This window comes from Olea europaea, chromosome 15 (genome assembly GCF_002742605.1).
Source record: "Olea europaea var. sylvestris chromosome 15, O_europaea_v1, whole genome shotgun sequence".
In the NCBI taxonomy this organism is placed as follows: domain Eukaryota; kingdom Viridiplantae; phylum Streptophyta; class Magnoliopsida; order Lamiales; family Oleaceae; genus Olea; species Olea europaea.
In genome coordinates this window covers 3,660,193-3,685,415 of record NC_036251.1, presented here as the reverse complement: position 1 = coordinate 3,685,415, position 25,223 = coordinate 3,660,193, and the positions used below count along the sequence as shown (strand labels likewise).

The 25,223-nt window shown below is 34.9% G+C and overlaps 1 protein-coding gene across 1 annotated transcript; it reads right to left on the bottom strand.

The window, feature by feature from the left end:
- Positions 1 to 9,219: 9,219 nt before the first annotated feature.
- Positions 9,220 to 11,618, bottom strand: LOC111409862 (probable glycerol-3-phosphate acyltransferase 3). The gene is made up of 2 exons (XM_023039943.1): positions 10,486 to 11,618; positions 9,220 to 10,395 (listed from the first exon to the last, which is right to left on the bottom strand). The coding sequence occupies exons 1-2, from the start codon at positions 11,194 to 11,196 to the stop codon at positions 9,526 to 9,528; spliced, it is 1,581 nt and encodes a 526-aa protein (XP_022895711.1). The 5' UTR covers positions 11,197 to 11,618; the 3' UTR covers positions 9,220 to 9,525.
- Positions 11,619 to 25,223: the final 13,605 nt, after the last annotated feature.

The following is a 25,223-nucleotide window of genomic DNA, read 5'->3' as shown; positions in this document are numbered from 1 at the left end:
AATTGACTCTATCATTGTTGGAGAAGGAATTGAAAGTTCATCTTCGTTCCTCAATTCTTCATTAACAACTTCAACTAGCTAAGAACCAACTTTTTCATGTATAATAGGAAATGGAACAACAACTTGTTTGGTTCAACAAAAAGTTCTCCTAATGTAGAACTCCTACTATCTCCAAGATCATTCTTCAGAAATTTAGTAGTAATAGACTCAACAATTCTAGTGCCACGATTTGGACAGTAGAATTTATATCCTTTTGATCTCTTTGGGTACCCAATAAAGTAACCAGAAGTAAATTTTGGATATAATTTATTTTCAAATGGATTATAAATCCTAACCTCAACTGGACATCTCCAAAATCTTAAAATGGGCCAAACTTGTCTATGTTCTGTCCATAATTCAAAAGGTGTCTTTGCAAAAACTTTACTAGGAACTTTGTTCAAGATGTACATAGTAGTTTTCAAAGCTTCACCCCATAGATACTCTGACGAATTTGTTCTACTCATCATGGTCTTGACCATATCTTTCAGACTTCGATTACGTCTTTTAGAAATATCATTCTGGTCAGGTGTCCTTAGCATGGTGTATTAAGGCACTATTCCACACTCTTGTAAAACTTTGTAAAATCACCCACGTTTTGACCATTCTTGTCATATTTCCCATAATACTCACCACCATGGTCGGATCTTACAATTTTTATACTTTTTACACATTGTTTCTCTACTTCCATTTTGAAAATCTTGAATTTTTCAAGCGGTTGTGATTTGTTATTAATCAAGTAAACATATTCATATCGTAAGAAATCATCAATAAAGGTTATAAAATATTTGTTTCCACATATGGTGGAGGGCAAGGTCCACTGATATCAGTACGTCTCAAGTCCAAAATACTATCGCTCTTAGTGGAACCTTTTCTTGTAGACTTAGTTAGATTTTTTCTTATACAATCCACATAGGTGTCGAAATCAGAGAAGTCTAGAGAGGGAAGTATCTCAACTTTTACCAATTTTTCCATTCTATCCCTTGAAATGTGACCCAATCGTTTATGTCACAACATAGATGACAATTTACGGATTAGAGCCATTTTCTTTGATACATTGGTAACAAAAGGTAGTTCACCAAAAGGAGTCGAAGACAATTTATATAGATCATCACATAAAAGTTCATTCTCAATCAAACAAGAGTCATAAAATGACTCAACCATTCCATCACCAAAATTAAAAAGAAAAACCACAAGCATCAAGTTTTGATATAGAATTAAGTTCCATCTCATTTGCGAGAAAAATTAGATTCTAAAGACAACTTCACTGCTCCTGTGAATTCAACCTTCACTTGAACTCTATTTCCAGCACATAAGCTCACTTCATTCTCACTTGACCTCAATTTGCTTGTGAATTCCTGCAGAACTCTTCTTATTTTCTAATCAAGTCTTAAACTTAAAATAGTCTTTCTGTCAATGACCTTTCTTTTTGCAAAACTTGCATTGATCATTTTTCTTTATAATTCTTTTGGGACCACAAAATTTTTTATTCTGCTGATTTTGATGTAACTTATTACTCTTACGGAACTTAGACTTATGGTTATATGAAAACCATTTGTTTTGTGACAGGTGAAAAGCTAATTGCACAGTTTTTACAGTCTCATACCGCATCCTATACTCCTCTTGGGTACATACTGTAATAAGGTTATTTAAATTCCATTTGTTCCGCTGAGCATTTTATGCGACCTTAAGTTGATCTAATTGGCTCGAAAGGATATTTAAAACATGATAAAGTAGAAAGGTTCTGCAATAGGAATGTCTAGAGTTTTTAGTTTAGATGATATATTTATTATCTTCATGACGTGCTCCCAAACACCAATTGTACCATCATATCTCATATTCATTAATTTATTCATCAAATCTCCAGTTTCAATTTTATCAGACTAAATAACTCTCTCATATGACATCCATAAAACCTTTGACATTTTTATTATTTAGGATAACACCCATAATGAAATCGGATATAGAGCGCTTAATAATTTTCAAATAGAGTTTTTTGGCCCTTTCCCACTTTTCATACTCGGCAACATATTCAAGAGTACTCTTATATGTGGGTTTCGAAAGCTTTTTCTCCATTGCAAAATTCAAGCCTAGAAAACCAAATACTATTTCTACGCGTCATTTTCATCTCACATAATTATTCTTAGTCAAGGTTTCAATAGCAGACTGTTGACTTGAAAGAGATGATGCATTATAAACTGTGAAAATATAAAATATCATATTTAATATCATTCAAATATAATACATGCAGTCGATGAATAATAAAATATCTATCTAATTAACATGAGCTATTAATTAGATAATCCGTTATTAAGATTAAAACCATATGAATCTTATTACTGTAACAGTCTAGATACATCATCATAAAGTCACCCTTGGGCTGACAATAAAACATGTTATAAAGTACTCTTAAAACACATCATGTAGTTAGTTAACAAAATTACTTTAATTTTCGAATCACTAACACTTTTTGACAGAAGGAGATTTATAGATTAAAGTAAACTCATTAACCGCCTTATGCCATTTTCCAACGCATCACATATAATAACATATTTGGGCAAGATACAAAAGGAATAAATAATAATAAGTGTGTCACTTTGACAGCTACTACCCATTTTTATTTTAAATATTTTCCTTAGTGGGAAAAATAAGGATTGTCTCAAAGTCCATTAAAAATTCAATCACAAAATAATAGTTATGCAACAATTATAATCATTAATCAATGAAGGAAAAAATTCACATGTGATTGAGATACAAAATTGACAACAAAATTTCAATATATATAAAAAATAAAATTTAAGCGCATAAATAATAGCGACACTTAAATAGATAAACATTTAACGAAAACATGAAAGTCGTCAATCAAATTTTTTATTATTATTATTATTATTATTATTATTATTATTATTATTATTATTATTATTATTATTATTTTGAATTTGATATAATTTTAAAGGGGTCAACTTTAAATAAAATTTTAAATTGATCAAAATTGATATCTTTTGGGTCAAATATTTTAAAAATCAAATTTAAAACCTCTTTTTCATATTTAAATAAAAAACCATTTTGAAATTTGCAATATGACCTTGGTTCAAATTGCAAACAGAACCTCCAAATTTTCCAAATTTCTAGAAGGCCCTCCTTTTAAAAAATGTAAATTTAACCCTCGAAAGATAATTCAAACCGGGGGCTTGTAACTTAATTATTTACATTGGAAGCCCCCATCTCCAAACAATTCACAAACCCTATATAAGAGTTTCCCTTTTACGAACAAGGAAATTGTTACACTCCGATTATATACGCCTCGAATACCGAAGTGTCATTTCACCTCCGAAGCCGAGACCAAGTGGACCCCTTGCAGCACCATTTATTCCGACCTGAAAACGACCCTTCCGAAACTTCTCCGAAGTGATATAGCGATTCTTACTACTGATCTGTCGAAGCATCTCACCTCCGAGGTCGAGATCAAGTGGACCCCGGTTAGAAGATCCGCCGCCAATTTGAGATTTGTCCTATACCTAAGGCTTAAACTGATTTGACGTCTCCATAAGGCTAGTTGATGTGACTTACCAACTTTACGTCAATTCAACTCAGAGGAAACAAACTGTCCGCCCACTCTACGAACGTGGCTGATTGACGCCTATGAGCAGACTCTTCATACCGTCAGATGTATACACGCATTCCACATCTAACGGTTCATGCCACCTATAAATACCCAAGGTTCGGCAAGAGGCAGAGGTAATGAAACTCTTAATACACAGCACTCTATAACAAGTTTATATATTCTCCTCCCCCTTTATTGATCGATTTGTATAGCCCCCGGGTACTGTTCCGATCACCCAAACCTGACTTGACCGTCGGAGTGTATACGGCTGCCACCACCCCCGTTGGTTCCGACCGTGTGCGCCTGACTATTTGTTGATTGTACACAGGGAGGAATACGTGGAGTAGCTTTCAGTTGGCCATGTGGAAGGACCAATTCCGAGATCAACAGATTGGCGCCGTCTATGGGAAACACTCCCCATTTGAAGTTTTGCGTTCTCCATCAGAGAAGATACCGGAAAATCGGCGACTACCCCTGAAAAGGGGGCATTCTTGAAAAAGAACAAAATCGAATTACAATTCAAGTTCTTACTACCCTTGAAAAAAAAGAGGTAGTATGAGCTACAGCCATGAAGACGACAATCCCATGAGAGAGGCATCTGAAGAAGAGGTACTACATAACAATGTTACTCATCAAAGACCGCATCACCGGCATCGCCGAGGCGGAAGAATAGCCATACTCACTGAAGGAATGACTCAGATAGCTGCGGGTATGAGAGACATAGCAGCTCAGAATATGGCGATGCAGGAACTCCTCATGCAAGCCCAGGGACACCAGAGCTACCAAAGGCCCCAAGGATCTTATTCGGTGCAGGAAATCCCTTTATCTCACTCTCGGGGCTACATGAGTCGGCACACAGAATGCCTTCTCGAAAGAGAGATGAACGCCGAAGCAACATCTTATGTGCAAGGGAGTCATCCATCAGAACCACCCTTGGGGGACAACTTTCCTTAAGAACACGACGACCAAAGGTCGGTAAGCGCCTTCGACCGGATAGGGGAGGATCCTAACAATAGGGTCCGCCCAGCAAGAGGACAGTTCGTTCGGATCGCGAACAAGAGCATGTTCCCCCTCCTCCTCCTAAAAATAGGAGGGATAGGAGAAACCTAGTCGATTGGGGGAGTCGAGGAAAAGCACCTCCACCACCCCAGGACATCCAAGATGATGAAGAGTCAGAGGGGCCCTGTCGATCTTATGAGATTGACGACGATGACGATAACCTCCCTTTCTCAAGGGAGATTCGAAGCTTCCCAATGCCAGCTAACTTCATGTCCCCTAAGATCCCCAAGTATGAGGGAAAGGGGGATCCGGAGAAGCACCTCACAAAGTATATGACACAAATGAGCTTTAGGGGAGCCTCGCCTGCTCTAAAATGCAGAGCCTTCCATTAACACTAGGCGGAGCTGCCGAGGTATGGTACAACAGGCTTCTTCCCTAAGCATCAGAAGTTGGCCAGACTTGAAGAAAGCATTTTTGAACCAGTACCTTTCACGCAGGGAAGGAGAGGCGCCAATTCAACGCCTGCAAGACATGAGGCAGGCCCCTGGAGAGACGCTAAAAAGCTATCTCGCTAGGTTTACAGACGAAATTACTTACTGCGAACATGTTACTGACAGGGAATCCCTTTCAGCAGTGAAAGGTGGGCTCAACATGAACATTTTGTTTTGGAGGGACGTGAGTAGCAAGAATCCCTCCACATACGACGAGCTGGTGGAAATGATGAGAGTGGAAATTGTTAGTGAAGAAATGATTGATCATCGCAATCGTGCCGCGCAGGGACTCCCTCCTCCTCAGAGGCAGGTAGGTCGAGGCCCCGCAGCACACCTTGTCACTCAGCAATGGACCCAAGCAGGGCATACCATAGCTCCCACATCCGGACAGGCCCTAGCTTCCGCCACATTGAATGCAGTGCCGGTGTTGGCATATGATAATGCCCCTGCTGAGGCGAGACCATCTGAAAGAACTGATAACAATAAGAAGAAGAAAAAGAGGCCAAACAAACCCTTGGCAGGAGCAAGGTTTTGTACATTCCATCAACTATACGGACATGACACCAGCGAGTGTCGTGATGCCAATCGGCGCCCTGATCGAAGCAACCCTCACACTTCCAGCAGAAACGAACACCCTCGCAGATCCACCTCCACGAGGAGGGGAGGGAGAGGTCACCAGGAACAATCTCCTCGTAGAAGAGAATTGCGGAACCGAGGCCAATCCAGGTAGGGGAACCAAGCCCCATTTTCGGGAGGCCAGGTCATCAGGAAAATCCATACCATCATTGCGGGACCCCACGTCGGTGGCAACACTAGGAATGCCCAGAGAAATTACACAAGAGAAGCTAAGGATCCCCCGATGATCACTTACATTGTTGACGAATCGAAATCAGCAAACAAGATGGCCCCGATCACCTTCTCCCAAGAAGACTCAGATGGAGTTCACCACCCCCATTGCGATGCTTTGGTTGTAAGAGCCGCAGCAGCCTTTTAGGAGAATGGGCATGGCACCCAACTGTCACCTTGAAAACACGCAACAGTTGTCAAATCATTTGACGTTTGGGTCGCCTCGGATTGAACTCCTCCTCCAATTTTACAAAGTTTGGACGCACCTGACGCGAAGGCCCTATTGGGTCATCGCCTCGGACGCTGCGTTTCTTCCCATGCTTTACAAAGTTTCAGCCATCTCCCCACGCGTCGACCTTTTGGGTCAGCGCACCGGTGGCAGATGAGCTCCTTCTCCAACTTTACAAAGCTTAGACGCACCTGACGCGAAGGCCCTATTGGGTCATCGCCTCGGACGCTGCGTTTTCTCCCATGCTCTACAAAGTTTCAGCCATCTCCCCACGCGTCGACCTTTTGGGTCAGCGCACCGATGGCAGATGAGCTCCTCCTCCAACTTTACAAAGCTTGGACGCACCTGACGCGAAGGCCCTATTGGGTCATCGCCTCGGACGCCGCGTTTCCTCCCATGCTTTACAAAGTTTCAGCCATCTCTCCACGTGTCGACCTTTTGGGTCAGCGCACCGGTGGCAGATGAGCTCTTCCTCCAACTTTGCAAAGTTTGGACGCACCTGACGCGAAGGCCCTATTGGGTCATCGCCTCGGACGCTGCGTTTCCTCCCATATTTTACAAAGTTTCAGCCATCTCCCCACGCGTCGACCTTTTGGGTCAGCGCACCGGTGGCAGATTAGCTCCTCCTCCAACTTTACAAAACTTGGACGCACCTGACGCGAAGGCCCTATTGGGTCATCCCCTCGGACGCAGCGTTTCCTCCCATGTTTTACAAAGTTTCAGCCATCTCCCCACGCGTCGACCTTTTGGGTCAGCGCACCGGTGGCAGATGAGCTCTTCCTCCAATTTTACAAAGCTTGGACGCACCTGACGCGAAGGCCCTATTGGGTCATCGCCTCGGACGCTGCGTTTCCTCCCATGCTTTACAAAGTTTCAACCATCTCCCCATGCGTCGACCTTTTGGGTCAGCGCACCATATTCGCGAACCTTCGGTGCACCTTACGCGACGTCCCATGCTGCTTGACCGCCTCGAGCGTTACGCACAATAACGAAGCTTTGGTACATCTGCATATTATCATAACCTCAATTGCTGTGACGGATCAACCCCCAAAACTCCCATGACTTGCGGTCCGGTCAGGAAAGCAAGTCCACGCATGATATAAATATTCATCCTCGGACTTGGGGGACCACTGTTACGCTCCGATTATATACGCCTCGGATACCGAAGTGTCATCTCACCTCCAAGGTCGAGACCAAGTGGACCCCCCGCAGCACCATTTATTCCGACCTGAAAACGACCCTTCCGAAGCTTCTCCGAAGTGATATAGCGATTCCTACTACTGATCTGTCGAAACATCTCACCTCCGAGGTCGAGATCAAGTGGAACCCGGTTAGAAGATCCGCCGTCAATTTGAGATTTATTCTACACCTAAGGCTTAAATTGATTTAACGTTTCCATGATGCTAGTTGATGTGACTTATCAACTTTACGTCAATTCAACTCAGAGGAAACAAACTGTCCGCCCACTCTACGAACGCGATTGATTGACGCCTATGAGCAGACTCTTCATATCGTCAGATGTATACACGCGTTCCACATCTAACGGTTCATACCACCTATAAATACCCAAGGTTTGGCAAGAAGCAGAGGTAATGAAACTCTTAATATACAGCACTCCATAACAAGTTTATATATTTTCCTCCCCCTTTATTGATCGATTTGTATAGCCCCCGGGTACTGTTCCGATCACCCAAACCTGACTTGACCGTCGGAGTGTATACAGCCGCCACCGCCACCGTTGGTTCCGACCGTGTGTGCCTGACTATTTGTTGATTGTGCACATGGAGGAATACGTGGAGTAGCTTTCAGTTGGCCACGTGGAAGGACCAATTTCCGAGATCAACAGAAATTATTATTCAAATATCGATAGTTAACGAATAGCATATCAAAATCTTCAGAAAATTGGATGAAAGCCAGTTAACTTCCAAATCACTGAAGATTAAATTTGCTTATTCCCATTAATTACAACTCGTCTAACGTCGAACGAATACGGCTCGCCAACGAGGTGAAATAACTACCTGGTATGGTAGAGAACGTGATTGATTGGCGTAATAGGAGCCTGAGTACCATTAGATTTTCCAAATACTAGTAAAAAGCAACAATTAATAGTGAATTTATTATTATTATTTTTTTTTAAATTTTAATTTTTTCATTGAATCTCATCTTAGCATGTAGGTTTTGATAACAATTGTTGAATTTAACGAGGATCATGTTAAGAACAAGAATCACAAAATAATAATTGGTTAAACGAATTCATACACGCAGAATAAATCATTGATATGAATAATAGTAGTTAGATCTTTTCTTCCTCACTCCTCACAAAGTATTAGCCGTCAATGAGAAAAGTCAATAAAAATAATATGGAGAGGAGATGTGACATAGCCTTTATATAGGAAATTATCAAGCCGTCCAACCCGTTTCATTATGACTTAAACTCTAATTAAGGTTTACATATATTTTTAGCCCACATACTTAAAATTATCACATCGTATTAGCTTCTGTTTGATTCTCATTTTTATAAGAATGAAAATGAAAAATATGAGAAAAAGTCAAAAATAATAGTTTAATGTAATTTATAACAGTCATATTTTTCGTTTTTAGAGATAAAGAATGGGAAGCAAACGGGGCCTAAATATAATCCGTAATGCGTAAAATGGTCAATTGATCATTTAATATATTTAACCAAATCAAAAATATCATTATGAGTTACATATCTAGCCCGTAAAAATTCACAATCAAATGGTAAGTCCACATTAGAATTATTTCAACACACATAACATGCTACAATATTGTAATACCATCGGACCGGGCAGATTTAGCTTGATGAAATTGCTCGTGAATGAACAAAGATAAGGTCCATCGACACTTTGCGAGCACGAATGCATGACAAGGAAATCAAATAACAAAATCAGTACACGTTATGCTGTTTCTTGCAATGTTTGTGTTTAAAAATAAGTGATTATTGTCTGATGGTGCAAGTCAGTACTCAAATCCTCAACTGCTTGCAAAGCATCTAACAACATGGGAAAGAATCTGTCATCTTTCATCGATTTCGTATAATTTTCAAACGCTAAAAAGTCCAACTTTTCGTACCTCTATAAATGCTGGAAGTGTCGAAAATTCACATGTTACGGCATTATTGATACTAACGTGCAACATGTTAACGTGCATTTTTACTTATGATTTCACGAAATTTTGATGATTATGATGATGATGATGATGATGATGATGATGATGATGATGATAATAATAAACTCGAATAGTTTTTCTTTTTGCAGAATGTACTTGTAGACATCAGTAATAGTTGATTGTTTCAATTTTCAGAGAGTCCCTTCATTACCTGCTAAAAGCATATACTTCTCTTTCCTTGTAAGGTTTGTGCATTCAAATCCCAAGGCTTTTGCTATCCCATTCTGCACATAATTGGCCACTTCAAACTTCGATAATTCACCACTGGTACACGCGTGGGATTTTGGTAACTTCTCGAGAAAATTGACAGTGTAAATCGTACGAGGATTCAAGAGAAAGAATAGAGGATCTAAAGTTTTGTATCCACTTGCAGTTGTTCCGTAAAACATGCTCACCTTTGAGTCGAGGGCAACTGGAACTATATCGTCGCTCAATTCAGCGAACAAAGGGCTAAACCTCAGCAGATATGGTTCCCTGCAAGTGGTTCCCTCAGGGCAAACTACAATATTTCCATGGGAAAGAACTTCCCCCATTACTTTTAAGTCCTTTGCTCGATCCCTAGTTAGTCGAATGCTTTTTAACGGTGAGAGAAGCTCCGATATTCTGCTTATACTGTACGTAACAGCAATGACTGGTTTCATGAGTGCCAATGAAATGTAGATTGGATCCAGAAGTGTTCTGTGATTCGATACATAAACTACACCTTGGGTTTTTGCCTCCCAGATCGTGGGATCTATGGAACGTCGTCTAGATACCGAACCTACCATCCCGGAAAAGGCCAAGATTGGGATGGCTACTTTGTAAGGTAGAAATGAGGCGACAAACAGCCTAATGACGCTAAGGAGAAAACCAAATGGTAACCATACAAACATAGACAATGTAGCAGAATACGTCGGCCTAAAGGCCAATCTTCCATCATGGAAAATTAATGGCTTTGGATAATTTCCCCGTGGAAGTATTCGCCAGCCCGTCTTCTCAGCTGAAGTTACCAAATATACCTCCTGTCACAATAGGAAACACGAGATTATTCATAGAAATTCCAGAATAATGATCAGACTGAACATTTTGACATAAGACCTGGTACCACCAACCTTGCAATGAGGAAAAATTTGCTGATTAAGACACTTGTTGGCTGAACCAAAACCAACTAGAAGAGGATTCATATTTTCCTGTCCAATTATCTCATTCATAACAATATTCAAGTCTCTCTTTTCCTCCATTAAGCCCACATAATAACCCAAAACCACCTTCAAATCTCTTCCAACAACAGCTTTTACATCCAAACAATCCCTTAAAAATCCTTCAACCATCACATTAGGCATATCACTCACTGCTACCTTTTTCTTGTACTTCATCACAACTTGGAAGCCTTCACAACCGACATCTTCAAGAAAGAACTTAGGCAGAACAGATCTTCCGAGCCGATAATTTGCTTTCTTTATCCCACAGAAACATATTAAAACCATAATCTTGATCCCAATTTCCTTGCTAAATAGACAAACAAATGGATAGGAAAGAAAAAGAACTAGAGCTCGTATGAGGCCACCGGCTTCATACGCCACCAGCATGAAGTAAGGAAATAGAGACGACGACTTTAACAGTGCTTCCTCCATATGAAAGATCAAAGTTGCATCCAAAGGCTCACCTTGTTTATGGGAAAAACAAGAATACTTTTGAAATTTCGATTCGGATTCTTGAGGACAAGTAATTCTCCTCAGTAGAAAATGTGCATGACAAAGGCTTTTGAGGAGAAATCTAAGCCAAAACAAAGGAGCTTTTAGTTTGAAAATATTGACAGGCATAATTTCTTGACTAATTAGCAGGAGTTGGGAGAATTTATTGGGATGAACTTAGAGAACTGTCCTTTATTGCAGTTTCTAATCTGCATCATAATCTTAAATACTTCGGAATTCTGTTGGATTTCAAATTCGTCAGCCTTTTTATGATAGGATTTATGTCACATAATTCGACAAAGACTGTCAACCTACCTCAACCCTCGTCTTTTACTCTAGCTTGGGCACCGATCATGAAACCGCGTAAGCAGAATTTTGGTAGGAAGCTTTAAAATACTATGATTCAATATGCTACATTGTTATCCAAAGTCCTAACTTCTCATATTTTGGCATCTGTGATACCTAACGACAGAAACACCCTCCAAAAATTCATTAAGTTGCCATGTGGATGTGCCAACCCGTGCAATGATACAAGTAAGGGTGTTATATTTCCTCAGCCCTTTTTTTTTTTTTTTTCCAAATAATCCAAAAAGTAAATATGTATAGAGAAAAGCAAAACACTTCTGTCCAAGCTAATGGACACTGCTTTCAGTAGCTAGCCTGTCAGGTTATGGGCAAACAGGAAGATAAAATAAAAGAATAGATAACAAAAAAGAACAACAATGATACATTCTCAAATTTCTAGGCAATGGAGATGGCCACAAACCAGGTGACATTTTAGCCAGGCAAAAGATGGTCCAATATTAATTCTAATGTCAAGATCAAAATCATTTGATAGACTCACTTTAATGCAGAGGAAAGAAATGAAATGAAGCTCGAATGCTTGATGCTTGTGTTTTAACATCGACCCACGGTTATAATAAAATAAGCCCATGTTTGGTTTTGATTAAAATTGAATTTTAATCTAAATCAAAGTCAAACAATCAATATTAACTGCATATTTCACGGGTCTCATAACTTTTCAACCACACATTCCAAAAATTTCAATCACAATCTACTAAAAAATCTAAATTTAATCGCCACCACACATCATGTAGATCTTATTGTCAGTTTTCAATAGTTAACGCAACTTCTCCGAGGATTAGATCATTTAATCGATTACCTGTGAATGTTTGGTTTCAAGCTCACTGTCAACAGTTAGCACGGTTAAGTGCAGTAGTGCAAGTAACTCCAATTATACTAATTGTAATTAAATGCAAACTGTACATAGACATGTATCTAATGTTAAGACTCTCTTGTGGTTTCTATTTGATTATGACGTTGACCCGGGAATTTGGTTCGATTTAAGTGTTGGATAACATGATCGGCATTAATTATGTCTTCAAGGCACTAGAATTATTGTGCTTCCCTAAAAATATTATTCACCCTGACTAATAATGTTAAGTTGTGAAGTATAATTATTGTCATAATTATTGTCACTGTGCAAAGTCTGTACGTAAAATTTCATAGTCGTAATCTCTCTCTCTAATAAATAGGTAACAATCGTTATTGTTTTGTATTATCATCCAAAAATGAGATAAGTTAGAGAAAGTAGGGCGTACGATTTTTCTCTTATTAATTTCTTCTCATCATAGTAATATAATCACACATTAATGTGAACCTTTACGAATTTCTTGTATTCTTAGCTCTCTCTCTCTCTCTCTCTCTCTTTTTGCTCTCGATGGTATATAATTAAAGTTTCTATTTCTAAACAAATTGTGTGCAAACGAAAATCTAGTGACAGAGTACAAAATCCAAAGATAATCTATTTGTACAACTACGAATGACAGTGTGGTTGACAATGTACGAGTTATCAAAAAACTATTGGTTGTAAAAATAAGTTGTTTTTCATATTGTTCAATGACAATTTGTCACATGACATATTGTCTATAAAATTATCATTCATGATTGTATACAAAGCACGATTGTAATTCAAATATGGACCACCAAAGATATTTCAACCGTTCACTAGACTTTTGATATGACTTGGATTGAAGATCAATAATGACAAATTAATTGTCTTACCAATTATTGCAAATAATTAAGTGACTGCAATGTCTACGATTCCATTAAGTTTGGCTATCTTAGGTGAAATCAATTAAATAGGGAGTAGATGGCTATAAAGATTAAATCCCATTGCCGTGCTTCGTTCTGTTGCTTTCCTTGTTCAATTCCTAAGCACCAATTGTTTCTTTTCAGAAAGTTGGGGATGGCTTTAAAAAATAAGAATATATCATAAAGATTTTCTATCTAACCTAACCTAACCTATAATAGAAGAGGCAATGCATTGCAACTGTTCATTTATGTTGGTCTAAAAATGACATCATTTTGCTTGTGTTAAAAATGATGTCGTTTTGAATCAGAACGACGTCGTCGCCTGAATATCAAGACAACATCATATTGCTTAGGGTTTTTACGTCATTTGACTCCATTACACACTTTGAACCCAGGAAGCTTATGAGGAAATATATGGAACTGGCCATTTGACTCAGCCATTTTTCCACACTGATCTTTGACCATTGAAAAAAAAAAAAAAAAAAAGAAAAAAAAAGATAAATGTTATAACAGATTTTTACATACCATTTCCCAAAAATACCCTCATCTTCCACAAACAAAGAAAATGAGAGGAAACAAGAAAAAAAAAATTCTCACGTTTACAGTTGGGATCTAGTCGAGCTCAAAGTACTCACAGTCCACCCAACACCGATCACCACAAAACTTGCTCATTATCTTCAACAAGGGTTTTTCCTTTTTTATTTTAGGTTTAAACTATTGATTTTTCATTGCATGTTTTTTGAATTTGTGTATTAAATTGTTATGTATGATGTTTATAAGATGTTATTTAGGCAGATTTAGGGGTTTAGAATGGTCTACGGTGAAGAAAAAGAGTTAAGCTCGCTAGAAATCTCGTCATTGCCAGCAAGACAGTCGGTGAAAACCAACTCTTTTGTTTTTGTTTTTCTTTTTTTTTTTTAATAATTTTTTTTAAAATTGTTTTAAATTTTTTTTTTCATATTATAAATATAATTTGTTGTTTGATTTAAAATTCTTTTTAATTGTTTTCGTTTTATGGTAAAACATAATTTTTTTTCAATTTTAATTAAATAATATTTATTTTTATTTTTAATTATTTTTTCTTTTTTTTGTTCTTTTATTTCATTTTTCTTCATTTTTCCTTTTTTTTAATATTTCCTTTTCTTTTCTTTTTCTTTTTTCTTTTTCTCCCTTTTTTCTCATTTTGTTTTGTTTTGTCAAGTGGACTATTCGGGCCCAGTCCTTGTTTGGGCCAAAGAGTCGGCCTTTTTTTTTTCTTTTTTTTTTTTTCAATTTTTTTCTTTTTTGCCTTTGCTTTTCTTTGCTTTTTCCATTTTTTTCTCCTTTTTTCCTTTCAATTTAAATTAAATTTTTTAATAACTTTTTTTTTTGTTTGCAATTCATTTAGGCTTTTATTAGTATAGATGTAAAATGAATTTTCATTTTTCGTATAGTAGTTACAATTCGATTCGTTTAATTTTCTAAGATTATGCTTTATTTTATTCTCTTTTGTTCAATATTCTAACATTTGAATTTTTGTGAAATGGAATACCACCTGGATAAGGAGTTGAGACGAATGTTGGGAAAAACTATTTGGAATAGTAGCTTTGATAGTTTCAATATGGTACTGGAGCTACTGGATGACCAGCATGCGAGTATTCTACATCAATATTTCTTCTAGCCCCTATCTCAGTTGAGGGAGGTCCAGTACTTCGGGTAGATCATCGACGCACTACTGTGTCAATTGCTCAGGCCAGTGGACGACGATGCTTTCCACTTCGACCTGGGGGCAAGTTCGTCTCGTTCTTCTTATTTAAGTTTGCCCTGATGACCAAAGTAAAAATTAGGGGCGATGAAGCAACTCGTGATGGTACCCAAAGAAGCAACAAGCTGCACGACGCTTATTTCCAGGGACAGAGGACAGTGATTTTTCCACAGCTGATTGGTGCAACTGGGGGGTATGACCAGATGTTAGACAAACCGCAACTAGGACTGGTCTACATCCTTGAGGGTGTGGTATGGTGTCATCACAAGAAGACGGTGATCGATATCTTCCATTTGGAGATCGTCGACGACATTGATGCTTTCAACAATTATCTGTGGGGACGAGATGTTTTGAGGACACTGTACATATCTTCACCAAATCACCCTCGAAGCCCAAGAGGTCTGGGAGTAAGAATGATACCTATTGATTGCCCATGGCTATGCAGGTAAATATTTAACATAATCAATGTTAAAATATTTTGTATACTGAATTTATATAAAATAATTGTATGTGTTGCAAATCTGGGCATATGAGATTATCCCCCTATTAGGTACCTGCTTTGCTAGGCAAGGGATGACACGTTGTCCTCGAATGCATAATTGTCGAGCATCCCAAGCGGACGGATGTCCATTTGGGAAATTGTTATCAACTCCCCTCAAAGACTCTCATGTGAGCATTATACATTTGTGATTTATATTGTACGTAGCTTTAAATCTCATTACATAATCATTAACTAGTTCAAATGTCAATATGTCAAATTGAAGTCATAACTGATTTAACGTCGTCGATGGAGGATGAGGATCGAGGTCTTGTGTGTGAATTAGTCAGTCCACACACTCAAGACAACCAGATGCCCGATTTGATCCTAGATCAAGATTAGATATGTGAATTGAATATAATTTATTGATTATCGTTTTATATGAATTAGCAATTATTAATTAACTTAATAATTTTTAATAATATTATTTGTGTATAAGCGTGATCTAGTTGATCGATGATTACCTCCGTCGATGCATTATAATCATTTTTTTATCTGTAGAGCGATAGATGATGGCCCCATCGGGAAGGGAAATGTGGTAGAGAATGAGATGATGGAGGAGGTGGCAAGCCTCGAGAAGAAACGATCGCCGAGGCACAGGAGGAGAGAACGTACACCGTTACTGAAGGTAAGAAGCGTGCTTTTGACATGTTGGAGCAGGTAGTCGACAAGAAGTCCAGATTGCCGTCATAGTAAGCCGTCTCTCCCTTCATAGCTGAGACGAAGATGAGGAGGTTCGTCGATGGGGCGTACCCCAATCTTTTTCAGGGGATAAACAATGCCAAGTGGAAAACATACTAGACTGAGTGGAAAGGAATTGTGCCCAAGTAAGTATTGTATGATTTTAGTAAAGTACGCTACGGTAACTCTTATATATTCTTTTAACATTTTCTTTATTTTTAAAGAGCTAGCCGCACTATAGTTCAAATGACGATTTTGGACATTTACAAGTGGTTTCATAACATCACCACTTAGGGAGCTTCGCTTATCGACGATGTAAGTGAAATAATCATATTGTAATTTTTTATGTATATATAATTTTTGGTTTATTAAATGAAATAATTACCTCTTTTTTGTGCTTCTTGATGTAGCACATCGACATAGCCATAGATTTGTTGCACGATCGAGCTGAAATATATCCAAAATAATTTCACATTCATGTCGATAGAATTGAACACTGAGTTCGTCCGTACTGCTACCATTGAGTATCAGTCGCTCCAACTTATAGATAACGAGTACACAGTGCCCGATTATATACTCGAGTGGGTCATCAATGTATCATGCGAGTGTCAGGGGAAAGCCATGGTAGGATTGTACACATATTTACATTCCAGTGATTGCAAGTCATCATTGTATTGTCATAGAGATCGTTTTCGCCGACTCGACTATATATGTGTACGACTCCGATCATTCATGTCTGACAGATGGTCAGCTTGAGTAAAACCTGAAGTCGGTGGCTGTGATCGTTCCTCTAATGACTAGACGAGCAGGATGATTGTGTAGGATAGACTAGCACATAAGGTTGATGGAATCAACCAATCGTGAATACAGAGTTGGAGGAGTAACTTATTGTGCAATTTATACGAATTTAATTGTGATTCCTAAATATTGTATATTGAATTTTTTTCAAATTATGAAATAATTGTAAATACTGTTAAATTTATATAACATTGTACTTTGAATTTTTTTGTAATTATGCAATAATTGTAAATATTATAAAATTTATGTAAATATTATAGATTGAATTTTTTTATAATTACAAAATAATTTTGAATATTGTAAAATAGATGTAAATATTGTTCATTTAACAGCAATATCATTACACATCGATCTAATTGTCATTTGAGGGACACCTACCACACCTGCACGATCGAGAAAACTCTCCGATAGATGGTATTCTAAAAGTACGTGGACATCCAGGACCACGCGGTTCAACTTCTATTGGCAACATTGTATTAAGTGGAAGAATATAGTCGGAAATTGTCCACTTGACTTCATTCAATAGAGGAAATATAGTCTCAGCATACGTTGCTCTCCGAGAATCGATAGTGTAATAAGGAGAGCATTATTTTCTCGCTACAAAGCCTCGATACATAGTCACCGCAACTGCATGCTCACATGGAAAACTCTCTAACAGAAACCAACTGTAAGTATATGTGTTATCAATCAAGTCTACAATGTATATCACATTACGTGCACATTTCACGGTGAAGCACAACTCATCCAGTGGTTTCACATTTAACTTTCTTGAAACCTCAACAGGCTTGAAGAGTTTGTCCTCTTGAGTTGGGGCTAACATGCCATGCAACTCTGTGATTCCACATGTTGATAATGAAACTACTACTACAGTTTGTTACAAATGTTCCTGATCATTGCAAGAATTGGTAACTCTCGGTCCTTCTTGAATAGTGCATTGAGAGACTTTGCATTGTTCGACATCCTCATGTTATATTAAAGTCTTGAAAAATGTAACCTAGCCCAATGTTTGATCCCCATTTTTGTTTGATAATCCCATACCGAGGATGATTTACTTGCAATTTCGACCATTAACTTATTACACTTTTCAGCACTGTAAGCTTCGACCGTTTTTCTAAACAATGAAATGATGACTTTGCCCTGATACCTAATCTTCAATTGTCTTGTATGTGGTATATGCAATACCCATGACGTGTCTCAAGAAAAACTTCGGTGATAACATTTATTATAGACGATCTCCATTCAGTTACAAAGGCAAGGTCCTCGACTTCTCCGATAATTTCCATTAGCTTTGTAAAAAAACCAACGCATCGACAGATCATTATCACTGTCCACTATGCCGAATAAAAGAAGATAAATGTGGATGTTGGTGTTTTGACAAGGAGCAATAATCAATTTGCCTTTGTGTCTAACTTTCAGAGTTGTACCATTGACTAAAATTACGGTTCGCATCGTATTTCAAAATTCTCGAATGCATTGTCCAAGACCCTTGAAAAAAACATAAACGAATTTTCATCATTCGTCTCAATAAAAAAATGTGGAGTCAGGATTAGTTTTCCCCATATTATGGCAATGCCTGACCATTTTAGCATAGCTTTCCACAGCCAAGCCCATTAAATCTTTAAATGCGCATTCTTTAGACTTTCAGGCCTTTTGGTAACTCATGACCCTTCCGTACTCTCGACGGAAGTCGTTAATGATGTCAAAGGGTCTGTAGATCGTGGGTCATAGTACTTGTGCATTATCCGTCAACCAATAAACCATGCTCCAGCTTGCCTGTGATCGTTTTGAAGAATTCTCACTTAGCAAGTATATTCCCCGCGTATACTTGCAAACCACAAATAACTCATTCGTGTCTATCTTAGTCGCTCGCAAGCACCAACAGTAATTGTCGTCGATGCAGACAATCGTCAATAACGACTTCTATGATTTATTTACCTTACACTCAAATTTGTATTTTAATGTCGTCCGGTGCACAGCTTCTTGCAAATCTTTCTTTGTTTCAAACAGTTACTCGACATGCAAATCCTCATCATCGACTTGTTCATACTTAAAAAATTATAGATCTAGTAAAAAAATTTCTACATATATTAACTATGCCGAAATAAGATTATTGATTAAAACGAGTACTAATGTAACGAAAACAAAATTAAACATACATAAATATACTTAACGATTCAAAGTGATTAAAAATAAATAAATTCTCCTTGTTCAATGTTTGATAAATTATTGAGACTTTGAGGTTGAAGCAAATAAGCGATGAGAAAATTTTTATCTGTATTGAAATAAACCAATAATAAAAGTTATCTGATTTTGAAATTTTAAGTGGGGAGTGTTTAGTTTTCATTTGTTAACTAAAAGGGTAATAATATCTTTTAAACAAAATAATATTTTTTAATTGTATAATATATTTAAGAGCATATTTGTCTTTCAACAATCAAGAGACCTTTGTGGAAATATTCATTTGTTCAAAAGTGATAATTGGATGATTTGACTAATCCAATTTTAAAAGTACCCTGAAGCTTCTTACCTCCCTTGGAATCCATTTTCTGCCCTCTAATTACCTCCAAATCTTCTACAGAATTCCTAAAATCATGATCTTCTAGAGAAATCCTATAATCATGATCATTGCTTTGTTGTACTACAATTTTCCATCATAGCTTCTGTAGATTTAGATTATTTTTGTTTTGAGGGTAAGAAGTCTGTACATTTTGGCATGTTCATTTTTTTAATTGTTTTTCTTGGATTCTTTTTTTGATTTTTTTTTTTTTTTTTTTTTTTTTTTTTTTTTTTTTTTTTTTTTTTTTTTTTTTTTTTTTTTTTTTTTTTTTTTTTTTTTTGTTTTTTTTTTTTTTTTTTTTTTTTTTTTTTTTTTTTTTTTTTTTGTGGCTTGTCCCATTTGTTTTACTTTTGTTCACATTTTTTGCGGGGTTTTTAAACATTTTTAAATTTTTAGCTAATTTTTTGTGTTCAATTGGTTTTTTAAGTTTTTGTTCGTTGGTGTTACTCGTTCTTTACGCCTTTCTATTCTCTAGATTTCTCTCACTTGACTCTTCTATCCCTTCTACTATATCTATTTCTTGTTTTCTCAATCATCGCTATTCACTCTATCCTCTTGGTCGAACAGTGAGAAATCTATGGAGACTTGCGTATTTTTGGATTTTGATACGAGTTTCTTGGGTTTATTGTATTCTCATGTATATAACTGCTTTCTTTTTTTCTTCATATTTTTTATATAAGGATTTGAATGTGAGCTATCCTCTTTGGAGATCTGTGGGCTTTGGGTTTTGATATGAGTTTCTTAGATTTTAAGCATTCATGTGTGCGGTACCGGTTATAAGCTTTGTTTAAATAATTGATTTTGAGGTATTGGTTATAAACGTTTCTTAAAGTACTGATTTTGAGCATTTATGAGTGGATCGATTTTCAATGATTTTAAAACAGTTCAACCCATACATGGGAGTTTATTATCCACCAATTTTGAATGTTTTTTAAAACAATAAAATTACACATGTTCCATTAGTAAAATTTTTAGTTTATAATTGTATGAAATTTTTTACTTATAAGTGATGTTTTACTTATAGGTAAATTTACATATAAGTTAATAATTAATTTAAAAAGTTAAATAAATTTCAATATTTATTTAAAATTTTAAGTTAGTATTTTTTTACTCATAAATATACTTTACAATTATAATTTAATTTCATACTTTTAAATAATTTGTACATATAAATTATTTTTTCACATAAGTAACTTTTTATATTTTATAAGTAATTTTTTATCTTATTAGTAGTACTTTTACTTTATAAACAAATTTACACGAAAGTAATATTTTACTTATAAGTATTTTTTTTAAGTATAATGAATTTGTTTTGCTTATAAATAATGTTTTAGTTAATATATTTTTATTTACAAGTTAGTTTTAAACAAAATATGTTGGTTGGAAATAATTATTTTATAATTGGTAAAATTAGAAGAAAATATAAGAAAATGCCAAAAATTATAATTTTGGTGGGTTGAGAGAACTGGTCAAAATTACATTATATTGATTTTATGTGGCTTTTAAACGATCCAAAATCGATGTCTAAAAAAACTAACGAGCATTGAATTTTTTAACCCCTTATAAGTGGCGTCACCCAAAATCAATCAAAATCAGTAGGGAAAGAACTCCCAAGCAAGCCCCAAAAGTTTTGTATATGAAAAGTCCTCTGGTTTTGTTTGGAGGTATTAAGTTTAAAGATTCAAGAATGTCCAATTGAAAATATCTAACCTTTGAGTCACTAACCTAAAATAATTAGCAGAAATCTCACTTAATTTTCTAAAAGGTATTGTTTTTCGTAGACGAAGTTTTTATGTTTTATTTTCCCTGATAAAATTACCAATTAGCAAGAGTGCAAGATAACATAGTTTGATTCAAAAGTGGTTGAAATAATTATTTTGAAGTAAGTTATTGACTTACAGATATTAATTACCATATGTTGGAAATTATATGTTTATTCGCAAATGACTATTATACTCCTGTAGCCCTAGTTATTATGACTGTTGTATTCCTTGCAATCATAATTCTTCTATAAATATGAGATTTTGATTCTCAACAAAATACACATGAGTCTACTGACTTCTTTTTTCTTTCTAATTCATAACACGTTATTAGAACTAAGTTCTAGTTAATAGAGTTAACAATATTTATTTCTCTTTCTACTTATAAATCTCTAACCAATTGAGGTAGATCTTTTCTCAATCAAAGAAAGACAAGAAGTGTAGTCAATTGAATTTACAAAGAAACTCTTTTTGTTCGCTCAAAGAAAATGCCAGTATTCTCTTAACTTTATATTACACAAAGAGGTATAGCTATTCGATCTCTTTATATTGATTTGAATATATCAATTTATGATAGATAAATATTTAGTTGAATGTGATTTTTTATTCAATATTTTATAATATTTTGTAGTTCTAAATGAATTCCATGCCGATGTTCTTGGTGAAACATGATATTAAAATTTCAATATTTCAGAAAAATATTGATTCATTGCTCTTGAATAAATAATAGTAACATCATTTTTAAACAAAAATTTGATGATGATGATGATGATGATGATGATGATGATGATGATGATGATAATAATAATAATAATAATAATAATAATTTGTTTTTCATGCTCTAGAAGTAACACATATCTCAAAGAAAGTAACACGATCCGAGATACAATCTATATGAAAGTTTTATGAAAATAAATTGTTTTATTCTAGCAATCACAACTTCATAAATTCATAAATATTCTAGAAGAATATTTTATGGTTATCTAGAATACAAGTTTATATTATGTTTTCATTTGCTCCCTTGTAATAGAATTTGAATGATCTATTATTTATAATAAACTTATGATATTACTTCTTAAAAGCAAATGTTATATGATTAATAACTCAATCTTGAGTTATAATTTTCAAGAAAAGTAACTTTCTATTTTGTTAATATTTCAAAAGAATGGAATTGATATTCTGCCCATATTGGGTACAAGTTGCCACCTCATCTCCAATATTCTCAAAGAATATTGTATTATACTCTCGAACAAGTATAAGCATCAATATATTGAGCCCTTGTTTGGCCCCATTATAACGAAAATTTGGGAAAAATGTATCTTAGAATAATAATTTTTTGAAAAATGTGTAATTAAAAAAAAGGAGTTTTGGGTCACATGTAATATTACTTTATTGGAGAATATGTTGTTGATAAGAAAAGAGTAAAACATGAATTACAATTTTAATAGGGGCTAAATAGAGGCTAAAGTGATTTAAAATAGATCATGAAGTAGATTCTAATTAGCAAATATGGAGAAAATTTGAAATCAATAGTTCAGAAAATTCACAGAATCTAGACAGCATGCAGTTGCTGTGATCAAAAATTGATATCTCAGTAAGTCACAATCCGTTCATCAAGAAATTTTGATAGTAAGTTCATAAATTGTTCTTCATATTTAACTGTTAAAATCAAGATCATACTTTTCATTTGTAAGAAATCTCTATGCAAACAATATTAAAAATTTTATATTGATTAGAAGATAGTAAATTTTTTTAAAACACCATTTTTTCAATTTTTTTAAGAATTTGAAAATACTCAAAACTATCTAAATCTATTTCAATTTTTAAATATTCTGTCATTACTTTTGAAGAAAATGACTTTATATTCGTTCAATATTTGCAGAAGAATATTGTATTGTTTAACTCGAAAGATAGAACGAACTGTTAAATCAATATTTCATAAGAAATTCATTTTTATACTATTGAAGATTATATATTTTGTTGTGTTCCCAAAAAAGCACAACTTAATATGAAGAAAATTATGTTGAAATTCTGAAGAAAAATAACACATCTACAAAAAATTTTAAGAAAAAAAATATTATTTTGATATTCCTGAAAAAATAATTTTTTTACACAAATCAACATTCTAAAAGAAATATTGTGTTAGTATCGAAGATTAACTTTATATACGTTTGAGTCTGATAATATGTTAATGCTTCTGGAGAAGCATACCTTATATATAAATAATCCATTATTTTATAAGAGTAATTTGGTTATTTTAAAGAATGACTTATACGTATTAATATTCTAGAAGAACATTTTGTTGTTTATAAATAATCATAAAATTTTACATGCCAATATTCTTGAAGAAGCATGATTCTACACATAGGCCTTGTTTGGTATTGATTTAAATTAGATTTTAATCTAAGTCAAACTTAATTTTAGCCACGTATTACATGGGCTCCATTACTTTTTAACCACACTTTTCAAATTTTTTTTATCAAAATCTACTAAAAATCTAATTTAACAGGAGCATAATAATATTTTCGAAAAAAATTATGATGGTGCTTTCAAAGAAGCACGCTTCTCAAAAATTACAAAATCATTTGAATCAAGTATTGTCACAAACTTGAAGTTTTTTAAGTAAAAAATACTTTATAATTTGATGTAGTGTTTAGGTCATGAGACGGGTGTAAATGTACTTGTGCAACATACAAGCATCCAACAAAACTCATGGTGACTCATTGAAAGAAAAATGTAAGAATGATGAAAATTAATACAATATAATCTTGAATTATAAAGATTTGATTGTAAGGTTCTAGAAGTGTCAATATATATTACTCATATTTTCTTAGTTTTTACTATATAGTATTAATATAATGTATTAAACCAGAAGTTTAATTGCTAAATTTATTATTATTTGGCATGATCAGTTAGATCATTACTGTATCAATAATGATGTAGAATTGAGAATTCAAATGGATATTAAATGAAGAACCAAAAAATTCTTTAATCCAATAAATTGCTATAGGATTTTTGTGTCTCTTTATTGAGAGTTGGTAATTGACATCACTAGCTAAAATATGGACTAAATTTCTTATATTTTTGAAAGTTAATTATGGTGATAAATGGTGTCTGTCACATTCCATATATATATATAACAGGATGAACAAGGATAGTTGGAGCGCCCGAAAGCTGTCCCCTTGTAGGGCGACATCACCACGACATTGGTTAGCGCTGCAGGACAATTTTATTTTATTTTTGTTTGTTAGAACAAAATAAAAAGAAAAAGGAGGGCAATCAAATTCAAATTTTGATACTAAAGTTTCTTTCGGATTACTAATTTTCTAAAATAGATTAGTTGAAACAATATGTTACTTTAGTAACCTCTCTTGCCTAAATTAATGTATGTGGAATATTTGGATAATTGTGCATGTGTAATTAAAGCGGGTATTGGTCGTCCAAAGGAAGGTCAATATTTGATCGAATTATATGTACACATGCGATAATAAATATGTGATAATAATAAGGTTTTCCATATGTGAACATTAAGTTAGTCTAAAGATAGACTTGATGTTTGAAATGATTTATTGTCAATATTTGATTACTTCATTTGTAGCAACCAAAAATAAATTTTCATCTATTTCATCTTGACATGTTTTGATAATTTGAGATATTGTGGGACTAATTTTAAAATAAATCTTTGTGTAAAAATTTTAGCTTTCGGTCAAATCATCAAGTATTCATCTACCGAGAAATTTTATATCGATAATGGGCTTGTTTCAAAGCTCATATTAAATGGAGAATTTTGTACTCGAGAAAAATCTATTTCAGATAAATTAGGCTCACGATATTGATGTTCAAAGAATCCACATATTTAATTAAAGTCAATTAAGGATTTAATATATTTTGGGCAGCCACGTGCGAAATGGAATTTGGTATTTTTAATATTTTTGGTTTAGTATGAAAGTTATTTGGAATTAGTTTTATTTTTTAAATTATGCA

What these genes read in the sequence shown, in the direction of transcription:
- LOC111409862 (XM_023039943.1), bottom strand. Translation starts at nt 11,196, where the DNA reads ATGCCTGTCAATATTTTCAAACTAAAAGCTCCTTTGTTTTGGCTTAGA. An exon ending in AAATTTTTCCTCATTGCAAG is followed by an intron (nt 10,396 to 10,485) that starts GTTGGTGGTACC and finishes CTATTGTGACAG; the next exon opens with GAGGTATATTTGGTAACTTC.